This window comes from Sturnira hondurensis, unplaced genomic scaffold (assembly GCF_014824575.4).
Source record: "Sturnira hondurensis isolate 20B ecotype Veracruz unplaced genomic scaffold, ASM1482457v3 Scaffold0001872, whole genome shotgun sequence".
In the NCBI taxonomy this organism is placed as follows: domain Eukaryota; kingdom Metazoa; phylum Chordata; class Mammalia; order Chiroptera; family Phyllostomidae; genus Sturnira; species Sturnira hondurensis.
Genome location: NW_028074503.1, coordinates 21734656 through 21749052, shown reverse-complemented (window position 1 = coordinate 21749052; position 14397 = coordinate 21734656). Strand labels below are relative to the sequence as shown.

At 52.0% G+C, this 14397-nt stretch overlaps 1 protein-coding gene across 2 annotated transcripts in view; it reads left to right on the top strand.

The window, feature by feature from the left end:
• LOXHD1 (lipoxygenase homology PLAT domains 1) overlaps positions 1 to 14397 on the top strand; it is a 135172-nt gene that overhangs the window by 88188 nt on the left and 32587 nt on the right. For both annotated transcript variants that reach the window (XM_037033791.1, XM_037033781.1), the window contains exons 26-29: positions 2446 to 2627; positions 7189 to 7305; positions 8007 to 8169; positions 11001 to 11155. In XM_037033791.1, coding sequence (XP_036889686.1) covers positions 2446 to 2627; positions 7189 to 7305; positions 8007 to 8169; positions 11001 to 11155 — 617 coding nt within the window. The remainder of the gene's footprint in view (positions 1 to 2445; positions 2628 to 7188; positions 7306 to 8006; positions 8170 to 11000; positions 11156 to 14397) is intronic.

Sequence of the window (14397 nt, the reverse complement as noted above, 5' to 3'; positions counted from 1 at the left end):
CTAATTCCTTTTACCTGCTAAAGGGCAAGAGGAAGGGGAATAACTGGGTGACATTTGGACACTTCCCCTCCACTGTCATCATCAGAAAGTATGCATTAAATGTTTCTATACGTACAGGAAAATACTAGGTACTGGGACTCAAACTGAGGTCAACTGAGCTATAGAAATCTGTCTGAATCTGCTAAAATCCGAACTAAACCCAGAGAGTACAGTTTCTTTTTAGCCAAATAGTTAGCTATATCAAAATATTTTCCCCAAACAACTCACAGTATAAATCAGCGGAAAAAATATTTTTTTGCCTGCAGCAATTAAACTGGCCATGACCAGATCATCCAAATACTCTTCAGTTCAAAGCCTAAAATAAAGTGACATTTTCTTTCAGTGAAGTCCCTGCATATACAAATCAAATTGTAGTTCCAGCCTCTGCCCCCAGGATTCTCATGCAGTCACGGACAGACACACTGACCTGACAGACCCACACAGAGCTGGTGGTGGTATTGGGTGGGAACCTTCAGGCCAGAAATACTCATTTCTCCCTTCGTGCCCTAGGTCAGGCCTTGCTCTTCACAGGAAAAATAAAATAAAAAAGAATTTCTATGGTCTGACCTTGAATATATTCAGTTCTAACCTAATATTAAAACTAATCCATCTGCCCTTTGTCTTACACTCACATTTGTCAAAAAGAAAAAAAAAAGCAGGGCAGAAAAAATTTGACTTTCAGACTGATGAGCTGTGGAGGCACCTTCAAAGTGTAGCTCTCCCGGGGGGGGCGGGGCGGGGGAGCACAGAGAAGAGGCTTCTGCCGCTCAGGACCTGCTTCCCTGACAGGTGAATGTGCCAGGGGCCGGAAGCCCAGGAGCTCCAGGGCTTGGGGAGCTGCGCTGCAGGGACCGCAGGTCACGGGGCCCAGCTGTCATCATCAGGGGCAGAGAAGGACTCAGGGCAGTTTATCAAGGGCACCCAGTGCAGGTGAAACCACAACTAGGAAGGGGGCTGTCGTGAGGTCTGGACTTGTAGGCTTCATGGAGGAGGTGGGGCGGAGCATAGATGCCTGAATGTCATGTCATGTCAGGGCTGGGAGGAACCTCAATCTTCAATCTATGTTCTGAGGATCCCAGGCAGTTGGAATGCATATCCTAGGGCAGCTGGTGGGGGGAAGAGAAGGGCTGAGAAGGGACAGCCCCCTGGTTCCCAATTCAAGCCATCTAGAATAGCACCTCGGGTTTAAAAAAGTCAAGGGCTTTTTTCCTGAACATTCTTGATAAATGTATTTATAAGAATTCTGCAGTTAAAGAAACTAAAAACCGCAGATCTAGGCAAACTCCTTAATTTTCTAGGCAAGAAAGAGAAGGTCCAGAGAAGTACAGCCACTCGCCCAAGGACACACAGTAACTCAAATGGCAGAGGCAGAACCAAAAACCAGGAAGCAAATTGGAGCCCAGGCCTAGGGCAATAAGCCCAGACATTCCCAGGGCTTCTTCTATTGCCAGCTAGTCTCAGGAAAACTCAAATCCATTGCCAAATTCTCTGCTCAAGTCCTCATGGGCAGTAGGCCATGGAGAAACCCAAGAGGCCTGAGAAGAAGGGACTTTGTGCTGCAGAGAAGGTGCCTCTGGCATTACCCGAAAGGGTAATGTTAAGAGTCACACTGTGGTTCCACTTAACCCACTGGTGAGAGCCCTGTTCGGGACCTGGTGGGACCAGCCATCACCTGCATAGTCTGCCCCTCCCTGTGGCTTGTGAGTAGGCAGCTGTACTCACCTTCAGTTCAAGAGCTTGGTCACACAGGATTTGGTATCAGATATGCCTGGGTTCAAGTTCAAGTTCCAGCAGTGACCAGCCATAGGATGACTGGGGGTAGTCACTTCCCCTCTCTGAGCCTTGGTTTTCTTGTTTGTAAAACTGAGTACAGCAATGCCACCTCCACAGGGTCCACATGCAGATGAAATGGGCTAAGGAATGTGGAGCGCTTAGTATGGAGGCTGGCACCCAGCAAGCACCCAGTGAATGGTAACTACTGTTATCACAGATATGATCACTGCGGTTCTGCAGTGAGGCAGCTTTGATGATAAATGAAGAGCAAAGTCCTCCTCTGGAGGAAGTTGTGGCCACCCATGAGGTGACTTCTGAAGTGACCCCTTTCAAGGGTCAGAATCACAGGAGAGGGTAAATTCCCTCTGGAACTGTTCTCTGGGTTTTCAGGTTTTTTTTTATTGTGATCCACAGTAAGTATACACATTTATATGCAAATGCAACAAACCGAAATGTCACAAGCCAATCTTACCTCATTACGTGAGGTAACCATGTGAAAGTCCGGGGCCCTGGGCAGCCGCAGCTCCTGGGGAAGGGGTCGGGGCTCCGGTGCTAGTGAAGAACTTGACCTCGCCCATGTTTGCTTCCTATTGTCACATCCCCTCTGATTGTTCCTCTGTCCCCCACCTCCAGTTGTCCCTTACGAGATCACCCTCTACACCAGCGATGTCTTTGCTGCTGGGACAAATGCCAATATCTTCATTGTCATCTACGGCTGCGATGGCCTGTGCACCAAGCAGAGATCTCTATGCACCAACAAGAGGGAGCAGAAAATGTACTTTGAGAGGAAGTCTGCCTCCCGCTTCATTATGGAGGTACGTGGGCTCACCGGGCTACTGGGGGGCTGGGACTTGGAGGGTGAGGAAGACCCAGAAAACCGGTAGGAGACGGAGCCCTGCATCCAGAGCCAGACGCGTCTTTCACTTTGATGGGCTGGTGTCGGTGAGGAAGGTAGGCAGTTCATCAGCCTCTCTGAGCCTCAGCACCTCTGAGAAGCCAGGAGGATGGTGAGCCTCGCTCTGTCCCTCCAGAACTAACGTCAGGATCAAAGACCCCAAGGAGTGGATGGAACCTGGGGAAACTCAAGGCACAATTCCAAATCCACTGGAGCCACCTCAGTGCTACGCATGACAGACTCACTCCTCACATACCTTGGTGGCCCCTACTCATCCACTAAGCTATGACCAAACGACCTGATACAGAACGGTCCATATGCTTCTCCGGGCTCTGTTTGGTCGATGTCTGCTATGGACGTAGGTCTAAGCAACTTGGAACGCTGTACACGTCCGTTCAGTGCCTCCTCTGTGCACTCACTGTGTGTAAGCTTGGGTGAGAGAGACAAGAGAATGGGAAGACCCAGACTCTGCCTGTGAGGCTTTTGCAGTCCAGCTGGGGAAGCCCTCATTGCCACACAGATGCAATGAGAAAGTCAGGTGGTCATCATAATAACGGGGCCTGTGGGTAAGAAGGCACTGCCACAAGGCTTTACCTGTATCAACTCACTCACTGGAGCACACCGGGTTCCACAGTAGCTTATGTAAAATCGCACAGCCAGGACACAGAGTAAGCAGGCTTCCAACCCAAGGGGACTGGCTTGGAATACGTGCTCTTTGCCCCTGCAGGAGACTGTCTTATGGGGATGCGGGAACTTGGTGGGGCTGACTGAGCCTGCTGTGGGTGTGCAGAGAAGGGAGAGGCTCCCGGGACATGGTGGCTTTGGGCTGCACGTGAAAGTGGGCTTCCGCAGGAACAAGGAGAGAGTCATTCCAAGCCAGGGGAACATGATGGCCAGAGACCACAGGTGAAAATAAACACAGCATGTGGTTGGAGCTTTGGCCACAGGGCAGAGGAGGAGAATGACGTGACTAGGGTAGAGAAGCAGATGAAGCAGGATTTAAAGGGACGACTCTGAGGGAGAAGAGCTGGGAGTCTCAGAAGCCTGGACTCTCTTGGTAGTGGGGGCCTTTGGACATGTGGCCCTTATTTTTCTGATGCGAAACGAAGTCCAAAGCCCTTTCCTTCTTTGCTGGCCAGTGTTTGTCCCAGGAACTTCCTCCTCCCTCTCCACCCTCTCTGAAAGCAGACAGTATTTGTGAGAAGGTTGCCTCCTTGGTGGAATCTTTTAACGAGGGAAATTCAAGGATGATTCATTAATTCACACAAAACCACATCTCATCCACCCAGGATGTCATGGTGCCTGAGTCGTCCAAGCCTGCTGCTGTCAGTGGCTGGGCTGTGATTACACCTCAGCATGACTTCTGGGGAGTTTTATCAATGAAGTCCTCCCTAATAGACAGATACAATTTGCCCGTCATCTGTTGCTATTTTTTCTTTTTTCTTTCCAACCCAGCTGGGTATTTGGGGTGTATGAGAGCTTGGAAGCACGTGAACAAGCTTTGCCTCCCTTTCTCTCCATTTCTCTTTTCTGACTGATCTTCAGGTAAGAAGATGAGCACTGGATGCAAGCCCATAGCCCCAGGTTCTGGTTCTGGCTTCCGATCAGCTGCTAGCTTGTGAGCGAGCCACCCCCTCTCTCTGCGGCCTCATTTTAAGGCACAGGAATTAGATGGAAAAAGCAATAATAGGTTACAGTTATTGAGCACTTCCCATGTGCTAGCACTGTTCTAACCACGTGGTGTATATAAACTTGACCAATCCTCACCATCTTTCCAAGGGTTAGGTAGTACAATCAACCCATTTCACAGATGGAAGGGCACAGGAAGGTCACATAACTTGTTCACCGTGTCGTAATTACAGAACATCAGAGCCTGAGTTTAGACTCAAGCAATTCAGTTCCAGATCCTTCTCAGCTTCACTCTTTCACCCCTTGGGAGAATGCCAGGGTCCCTCTGATTCTGATGTCGTCTCAGTCATCCCTGGGGCCCACTGTCCATGGCCAGTGATCCCCTAAGGCCTCCTTGCAGCTGTCTGGAGGGGTGGTGGCCGAGATGGCCTCCCTGGCATGGCACGCGTGACTGAGTGGCCAGATGATTGTCATCGAAGCCAAGGTCTGCATATCTCACACCCCAGAGATGGGATGGGGAAGAAAAAAAGAGGCCCCTGGAGAGAAGGAGAGGCAGTGAGTCCTCAGTCCCTGGTTCTGCTGGGCAGCTCAGTGTCCTCACGTGGAGATTCTGGGAGCCAAGGATCCCCCCATAGCCTCTGTGTTTCTCTGCTATGAAAGAATAAGGTCCTCCCTAAAAATGTCCACAACATTAGCCTCTGCCTGAAATCACCATCCTTTGCTTAATGATTCAGAAAGCCTGCCAGGGGCTCCCAGGGCACTGTACCTCTCTGCCAGAGCTGGAGGAGTTGGCCAGTGGGAGCTGGGGCGTGGTGCAGGGATGCAGGGGCAGCAGCAGCTAGAGCACCCTTATTCATTCACGGTCCCTGGCAGTGTGGGACCATGCTTCTCACCTAGGAGGGCATAGTTGATAAAAAGAGCCTTGTCTGCAACCTTAGACCTAGAAGTGGCCTCAATGAGTTACCCTGCCCAGGTCCCTTTCTTCATCTGATACTAGTCTCCCCCATTTTACAGAGGAAGAAGTTGAGGCCTGGAAGGTCAAGTGGTTTGCCTCAGGTCAGCTCGTGGGTGGCAGAGCCAGGGTTGCAGTTGGGAAGGATGAGGGTGAGGGTGGGAATGGGGACAGGTTCCTCCACTTGGCCTTGGCATCACCTGTGCGTGGGTGTGGGTGTGAGGAAGCAGGAAGCCTGGTCGGAGGCTATACCAGTTCATTTGGAGGTCACTTCGGTCTAGGACTATAGAGGCTTCACATTTGATGAATGACTCAATCATTCAGCTACCACTCACTCCCCGAGAACCCTCATTCAGTCCAGAGCTGACTGTGCCATTTCCTTGTAACTCTGAGAACCTGGTGGAGCAGGCAGGCAGGCACATCCACAGAGGGGCTCACAGGAAACCCAAGTCTGCATGCACTCCCCTTGACCCCCCACCCAACAGCTGTCAATCAAACCTCAAGGCATGATGAATTCCATGGACCAACGATGAGCCAGGGCATCTGGGTATTTCCCTGCCCTTTCTTCCCGTTGCCCAGATTTCCTCACCTATTTCTATCCTGTTATTGCCTAGAGGCTCATAAGGATAAGGCAGGGTGTAGAAGGATATATTTAGCACCATTTCAGAGGAGAGCATGACACATGAGAGCTGGGAGAGACCCAAGAGGCTCCTGGAGGCCCTGGGGTGGCAGCGCGGCAGAGAGCCAGCCAGGGAGGCAGGTGCCAGCTGGCTGGATGACCTTGCCCTGCCCTCACTACTTCCTTAGAAGGCTCCAAGGGAAGCATCAGCCATTCCTGACTGGGTCCCTCCCCTGCACCCTCCAGGCAGGAGAGAGGAGAGAGGGCGGCCCCTGAATTTCAGGGACTCACTGTGGCCACACATCACCATCACACACACCTTCACACACACCATCGTGGTTAGCATTCAACACTGCATGGGAGAACAGCTGGCTGGCTTTATCACACCCATTTTGCAGATGAGGAAATATTCAGTCTTCCACCCTCTTGACAGAAAGGATACTTATTCAGTACCTAGGTCACAGGTTGTTTCCTCGGCTTTAGGGAGCCTGCCCTGTAGCTTTCAGTGGTGGAGGAGAAGATATCACACAAATAAGTGCAAACTCCCGGCTGTGAGAAGTGCTCTGGGTTGGGGCGGGGGTGGTCTGTGGGATGCTGTGAGAGCTTTTCATGAAGAGATCTGACTTTCTAGGGGTGGTCAGGGGCTTCCCTGAAGAAGTGATGGTTGAGCCGAGACCTGAGGGATCAGGTGGATCAGGCACTGGTTTAGGCAGAGAAGAGGAAAGGGGAGGGGCAGGGAAAGCCCGTGTAAGGGTCCTGTGGCAAGAAAATGTCAAGTGTGAGGGGCTGGAATTGGAAGGATATAGAAGAGGAGTAGCTAGAGATGGAGGGGCCTCTTACGGGGCCAAGGAGAAGATCAGGCTGGCCAGGCAGGGCATGGGCGGAACCAGAACTCATCTTCTGACAGCCAAGTCTCAAGCAGGAAATGAGCTGCTACAAAAATAAGGAATGAAAGGCAGAGAGAAATGGGCTCCACCGTGAAGAGGGGACAGCCTCCCAGAGACTGACTGAACTGAGGTGACTGGACTGAGACGAGGCTGAGTTTAAGTGGGGAGAGGGGAAGGGAAGCATCAGCGTGGCGTGGTGTGTGTAGGGGAGCGTGGGGGCTGGCTTGGCTCCCAGAGGTCACTTTCTCCCAGTACAATGGGGACGTAGAGGGGGGAAGCGACCTCTGGAAGTTCAAAAGGACTCTGGGATGCCCCGGGGGAGACAGGTTTGTGCTCAGGCTGTGCTTTCTTGGGCCTGTCAGCCAACACCTGGTGTGTTTTCTCCTTCCCAAAGTTAGAAGACGTGGGAGAAATCATTGAAAAAATCCGGCTGGGCCACGATAACACAGGCATAAACCCCGGGTGGCACTGCGCCTACGTGGAAATCCGCAGGCTCCTCCCAGATAAAGATGTGAGTTTCAGATTGATCTGACCTGCTGTTTCCTTTGCCCCTTTCAGAAGAGACTCAAGACAGATTCATTACAAGAACCTGCAGCCTTACTAAGATAAAATCTTCTGAGAAAAATCCCCACTGTTCACTCAGAGTGCAGAAACTAGCTCAGCTTCCAGGCAGAATCTTTTAGAACTTGGTTTAGGGGTCAAGGAAGAGGGTCTTGGCAGCCACGTTTCTGCTCCCCACCCTAAGGCCACACTACTAGTAAGTGGCCCGCCTTGCCCTTTCTGTTACTCAAGGTCAACCCATAGAAGGTATCCACCCGACCAACTTGGAAACAATCTGAAACTATAGAATTCTTAATCCTAAGAGGCAGCTCTCAGTCATGGCTGTGGATATGAATGACTTGGGAGAAATTTAAAAATATGGACCCCCTCCCCTTACCCTTTCAAATCTGAGCCTCCAGGATGGGATTCGAATGTTTATTTTTATGTGACTCTAGGGATCCCAGCCTTCAAGAACCAACCCTGATGTGGTTGTAGAAGCCTTCAAGTAAGACTTGATCTGCTGGAACTGGGGCAGGGCTGTGGCTTTTGCATCGGTCGTGGAGCTCCATGACCCCTGTCCTAGGTCCCCGTGGGTGTTGCCCCACTGATGAACCACTGAGGTTGGCAGTTTCCACATTAAGGGCTAATTTTTCTCTTGCCTCCTCACCCCAGGGTACAGAGACTGTGACTTTCGCTTGTGATCGATGGCTTGCCACCTCGGAGGATGACAAGAAGACTATTCGAGAACTGGTTCCTTTTGACATCTTCACTGAGAAGTACATGAAAGATGGGTCCTTAAGGCAAATCTACAAGGAAGTGGAGGAGCCACTGGACAGTAAGTGCGGTGCGATCATCCTCATCACCCCCCGGTAGGGCACCTGCCCTGTGCCCGGCAGAGTCTTTACTCCCAGATGGAGAGTCTATTATTATCTGAGTTCCATGAAGAGGACAACCGAGGCTCACAGAGGTTACATAACCTGCCCAAGTTCACACAGCTACTAAATGGCAGGGCTATTCTTCAAAGTCTCTGGAGTCTTCCTGCAAGGTTTGCACTCAAATCCTTTCCTGGTCTGACACTGTGTTGACGCATCCAGACATGGGTCCTCCTGTGCCTAGGTTATCCTGGTCCTGGTCCTGGTCCTGGTCCTCCCCTTTCTCTTGGTTTATTTGGCTGCAATCTGTGGGGCTTGTCCTCTCCGCTCTTGCTGGATCCAGGTGTTCCCACCAAGGGTGGATCCTGAAGCATCTCAGATTACTCTGTACCTAGAGCTGTTGTGTATTTGTCCTCAGGAACTGGGTGCAGCTTCAGAGTGCCCAAGGTCATGGGTTTCTCTTCAGCTCGTGCCCTGCTAACTTTGCCCATTCCTTATGGCCGTGGTTTTCTCTGCGGGATTTGCACCAGCCAAGCACACATGCTGTTGCTGTCCTTCCTTTCCTGCTGGAGCACCATTTTCTGGTCCTCGCCCTACCTCTCCGAGTCGCCCACCAAATGCTGTTTCCCTTCTCGTACCAAGTGGCATTGCTTCAGGCTCGGTCCTCAGCCTCCTCTTCTCCTTTCCTTCTACGTAGTGTGAGTGTGAGAGAGCATGCGCATGTGCACACACACACATTCTTCCTGCACCACCTGGATAGAGTCTCACCACTGTTTCAACCAGCGATGCCATTGTCCACACCCACCTCCAGGTTATTCCCCAGCTGGTCAGCTGAGAATGGGCTTCAGCTGTGTCCAAAGTCAAATTCACCTGCAAAACCACCAGACTTTCTACCACAGGTGACTTACAAAAGAATACTTTCATATTTTAACTTTGATAAAAGATCAGAGATACTCCAAAACCTTGGAAATCCAGCTTATATTTGTTGCACTGCTTTCTTGGAAAAAACTGGAGTAAAACCCAAGATTCCAGACCCCATATGGAGCCAGGAGGACATAAAATAGCTCTAACATTTCTTTTAATCTGCGCTGCCGCTGCTTAGAAATGAAAACAAGTGTTGCCTCAACGACGTGCCTTTCCCTAGTCATATCTTTTCCCTGAATTTTCTTCTTTATTGACTCTGGGGGATAATTCCCTTTTGTACTTGGATCCAAGAGGGTGTCTTGGAGAGCTGTCCCAGCAGCACCCTTGGACTGCTCTGGATTAATAATATGTTGCAAACCTACTCTGTGCTTGGTCACGTTTCTAGGGAAACATCTTTCCACGAGAGCTGTGTGGCCTGGGTGGGGCAGGGAGGGGGGAGGGTGCAGAAACAGCCAGATTTGACTGCACAGCCGCATTGCTCAACACCCAGGGGCTGAATTAGTTTTCCTAATTCCCCAAAGACTGGCAAGAGCCATGGGGGTGGAAGGAGAGGAACAGGAAGGATGCTTAATCACAGTTGCTGGTGGCATGGCATCCCGCTCTGGGACAAGGGCTCCTAGGAAATGCCCTGCCCGGGTGTGAAGCAGGGCTGAGTGCACAGCTGGGAAAGAGATGGAGGGAACAACTGGAGTGAGGGAAGGGGAGGACAGTTAATTGTCATGTCTCAACTGTGACAAGATTCCTAGTGTTACTCTCGTCAGAATGAGCCAGGCAGGCTTGGGTGAAGTTGACTCTTTTAAACTCTGAAGACAAGATTTTATTTTGTCACGCAACACGTGAAATGCTGGCTGGACGCTACAGTGAGAGGAGTGAGGAGGGCCTGGGGGGCAGTGTGACTAGTCCTGGTTCTTGCCCTTGAGGGGAGCAAGCCTCCCAGAGCAGTTTTCACGGTGCACCCATGAGGTCTGGAGAGCAGAGTGCTGGGTGGGGCCACGGAGACAGGGAGGATGGGTGGGGAGAAGGTTTGCAAAAGGGGGTGCGGGAGGAGTGGATCAGAGGTTCAGATGTGTGTTTCAGGTGGTCTCCTAGGTGACAGAGGCAGGGATCCAGAGCACAGCAGGGCACTGGGTTGGAGACAGAGCCTCAGGGAACTCCAGGAAGTCAACTCCCAGGACTCACAGGACCATAGCTGCAGGCAGTGGACAGAGCCAGGTGACACTGGCTTGGGGCGGGGAGCAAAAGATCAGGAACCTGCAATGCTGCTCACGAAGGAGCTTCCAGAGAGGCAGAAGATGAGCTGGGGAGGATAGTGCTGTGGGATCCAGGGGAAAACAAAGAAAATAATAGGAACCATGTGTGGGCATGAATGTGCTCCATAACCGTGAGTGTGAGCAATTCACATCACCTTACCTTTCTAAATCTAATGAAACGTGGTTCTGAGCCCACTTGCAAAGTTGGTAAGAAAGTCCATCTCAGTCGCCGCAGGGAGGGGATCCCCTTTTCAGGGTCTTATGTGCTTCCTGAGGCTAGTGACTCCAAAGCGCACCCAGGTCAGGCAGTTTCCTGTGTCTTTCCCCTGGAAGACACAGGCAGCTGGGTGGGTAGACGGTTTGAGGGGTGCTGGGAGAAGCCCCCATTCTTTGGGTCTGAGAGGCCCCTGTGTCCAGATCAGATGGGCGAGCTGCCCACTGGTGAATCCACGTGGAATTGTAGCAGAATGTGCGCAATTGAGCAAATGATAGGAAAACACTCACTCACTGAGGTCTGGGCCGGAAGCCTAATACCTCCCACAAATCCAGTTCCTCCAAACCTAAAGCGATGTTATCCTTTTCCTCCCTTTGTCTGTCTGTCTGTTCAATTGCCCGCCCAGTTGTGCTGTACTCGGTGCAGATCTTCACAGGAAATATTCCCGGGGCAGGAACGGATGCCAAGGTCTACATCACCATCTATGGGGACCTGGGAGACACCGGCGAGCGGTACCTTGGCAAGTCAGAGAATCGCACCAACAAGTTCGAGAGAGGAACGGTAGGAGGGGCATGCAGAGCTGAGCCCCTTCCCTTCTCCTTCCTGGGGCCAGATATCTGGAGGCCAGCGCTTCTTGGTCCCCAGGGCTGCCTGGGACCTTCGTAGGGTGTCATGAACCCTCATGCAGACATTCACTCTTGCCCTCCCCCTGCAGAGGGCTGGTCCTCTCTCTCAGACCCGGGTTCTGACTGTGGGGTGTGGATGGGGCTCCAGCAAGCGAGAGGCCTGTTTGAGCTATGGGTTGCTGGTTGCCAGGACTTGGTCATCTTCAGAAAACCCAGCCCCCTGTGGGCGGGGTGTGAGAGTGCACATCTCAGAGTAATGAGGCTGCATCCGTGAAGGCTTGAACTGTGGCGGGGGCGGGGGGGGGGGGTGCGCGGGGGGCGGGCATTGGAGATTGGTTCTGCCATCCACTCCTCATCAGGTTGAATCCCTCCGGCCTCGCTGTCCTCACATGCAAGATGAAGGGTCTGATATGAGTCGGCCTAAGTGTGTTGTGCAGTGCCCTTGGGAACCACAGAGGGACTGGGCGAACGGATGGGCACCTACTCCCCCGACATGTGGATCCATTTGACCTGGCCTGTCTACTGGGGCACCAAGCAAGTCCTCTATTAAGCAAAGTACTCTGTGGCTCAGGAAAGGCTTGGCAGCTATGTGACCTGATGACATCTAAGCCCCTACCAGCTCTGACATTCCGTGGTTTTACAAAAAGGAAGGAATCTGTCCAAATGTCCCTTCCCACCAGCTCAGCTTCTGTCTCCCAGCCCCGCTCCTCTCTTTTTTACGCCCTTTCTGCCTCAACCCCTTCACTCACTCCTCAGCTTCTTTCCCATCTGTCCATTCACCGACATCTGCTGGAAATCCCCACAGGCCAGGCTGCAGCCACAGGTGATTGGCTCCTAACCCAATCCATGGTCTCACCTGGGGCCTTGAGCGTATGGGGACTTTGTGCATCCACCAGTGGGTGTTTGTCGGGGCCTCCTTAAGCCGGATCCTCAGCCAAGCATGACTGTTGGTGGGGAAACATTTGCTGAAGGCGAGGAGGAAGTTAGCTCTGGGACAAGGAAAGCAAGTGTCCTCTGAATAGATCTGCAGCTAGCTGGTGACCCAATGAGCCAGCCCACGTTGGAGGGAGCCCCGCCTTGACCTCAGGGTCCCAGGGCAGTCAGGCTCAAGGCTCCCATTCATTTGCTCCATCGTCCAGATATGAACCTTTGCCCTTCAGCTCTGGCAACTCCTTCTGAAGTGGGAAGAGCAATGTGATAGCTACTTAGGCCATGGGCTGAAAAGCAGGTCAAGACATATGTAAAAACACTTTGTCGCAGGTAGAAATAATTTCACACGCCCCCACACACACTCACTCATACCCTCGCACACGCACAAGATGTAATTTCCCCTGTACTGGTAGGGTAGTTAATAGTAAGTCTGTCTGCTTTGGAAAAGAGAAATGCCGAAGAGGCCAAGTGGCTCATTTGGTGGCCCTGACTCTATAGTGGGGACACGATTACCAGGCTCACTCACGTGTGCTGCTGTGGAACGTGACAGTGCTGAGCCATCAGGCTCCCGACCCATGGCCGGGCCTCACATCCTGGCTCTGACGCTGACTAGCTGCGATCTTGGGCAAATTACTTAGCAGAGAGATCTACCTCAGTTTCCTTTGCCATATAACAAATTAGCTTCATTAAAACACGTGAAGAGCCTGGAACTGTGCCTGGTGTGAAGTTGGCTCTTTGTTAGTCAGCAAGGCTTGGGAGAGCACACCTTTCCCGCCTTCCCTGGCACCTGGAGTGGATGCCTGGTAAATGCTTGTACCAGGCACAGGACTACTAGATACATTTTGGTTCGTGGCTTTATGCCCTGAGCCTGGGACAGAGTAGGCACAATGGATGTTTGCTGAGTGAATACATGAACGAAAGTATAAATAAAGGCAATACCACCCGTTCTCCTCTGTGTGCAGAGTCAGATTTTCTCCTCTTTTAACAGTCCTAGTATCACAACCAAAATCTTCACCGCCTCTGCCCAGGCCTTTCTCTCCCCGTCCTCCGGTTCTGACGTCCCATCAGGGCAGCTGCAGCTGCTGCAGGCTCAGTCCCCGATGATTTATGTGACTTCACGTTCACCGCCACCCATCTCAAAGCTTCCATGTCTCGAATCACTTGCTGCAGAATCCAGGAGTCATCCCTGACACCCCTCTTCTCTCAGTGCCCCTCCTCACCCACATTCCATCAGTCCCCAAATCGTAAAGATTCTCTCTTCTAAATTTCAGATCAGCCTGGTCAACTCCATCTCCACGCAGTCCTTTCTCTTCTCCCCTAACTTATGGGACCAGCCTGACTCCCTGCCCGCAGCCCCTGAAATCCAACCCGTCCTCTGGGCTTCCCAACTTACCTACTCAAAGCTGACGGAGTCACTCTCTCACTTTAACCACAAGGGGCTTCCCACCCAACCCAGATCCGCCCTAGCCCTGCACGGGATTCACAAGCCTGCATGGCCCCCAGCCCCGCCAGCCTGTGTGGAATACCCTTCCCAGACCCCGGGCCCTCGTGGCCAGAACGCCCCACACTGACCCTTGTCTCCGAGTCCTCCCAAGGCTTTTCTCTGCACCTGTGTGTTTGTGCCCATAAAAAACATATAATGCTGTTCTGTGGTTTTGATGTTTTACTTAAAAGGCGTCATCCAATGCGAATGCTTCCTCGGCTTGCCTTTGGCATGCAATGGGACATCTTGGAAGTCTTCCACGTCAGGGTATTCAAACATAAATAGGGCTGGCTCGTTCTTTATAACCACCACACACATCCCGTTCCACACACAACACTGACATTGTTATCTGGCTGCTCCCCAAGCACTGAACACCTACTGGCTCCCAATTTTCCACCATAAAAATTATCCTGCAACAGACGTCCTTGTTCACATACGAAGGTGTCCCCCCAGGACAGATGCAGAAAAGTGGGACTGCTGTGCCACGAGGTGTGCCCATTTCTGCTCTAATGAACTCAGTTACTTGCCGGTGCCCAGGGCCTGCATAAGTCTGTACCTGCCCTCAGCCATGCACCATTCACCTGCTTATCCCTTGGTCCTGGCTGCCTGGAAGATCCAGCCCCTGACCTATGGCTTAATGCCACCCATGGTGGAGTCTACCCAGCCCTGCCTCTAGTCCTCCCACAGGTGGCTACTTCCACCACCTGGGCTGTCCCAAGGAGGAGCAGGGGACATCCCAGAGTATTTATCTCTGGGTCCCATTG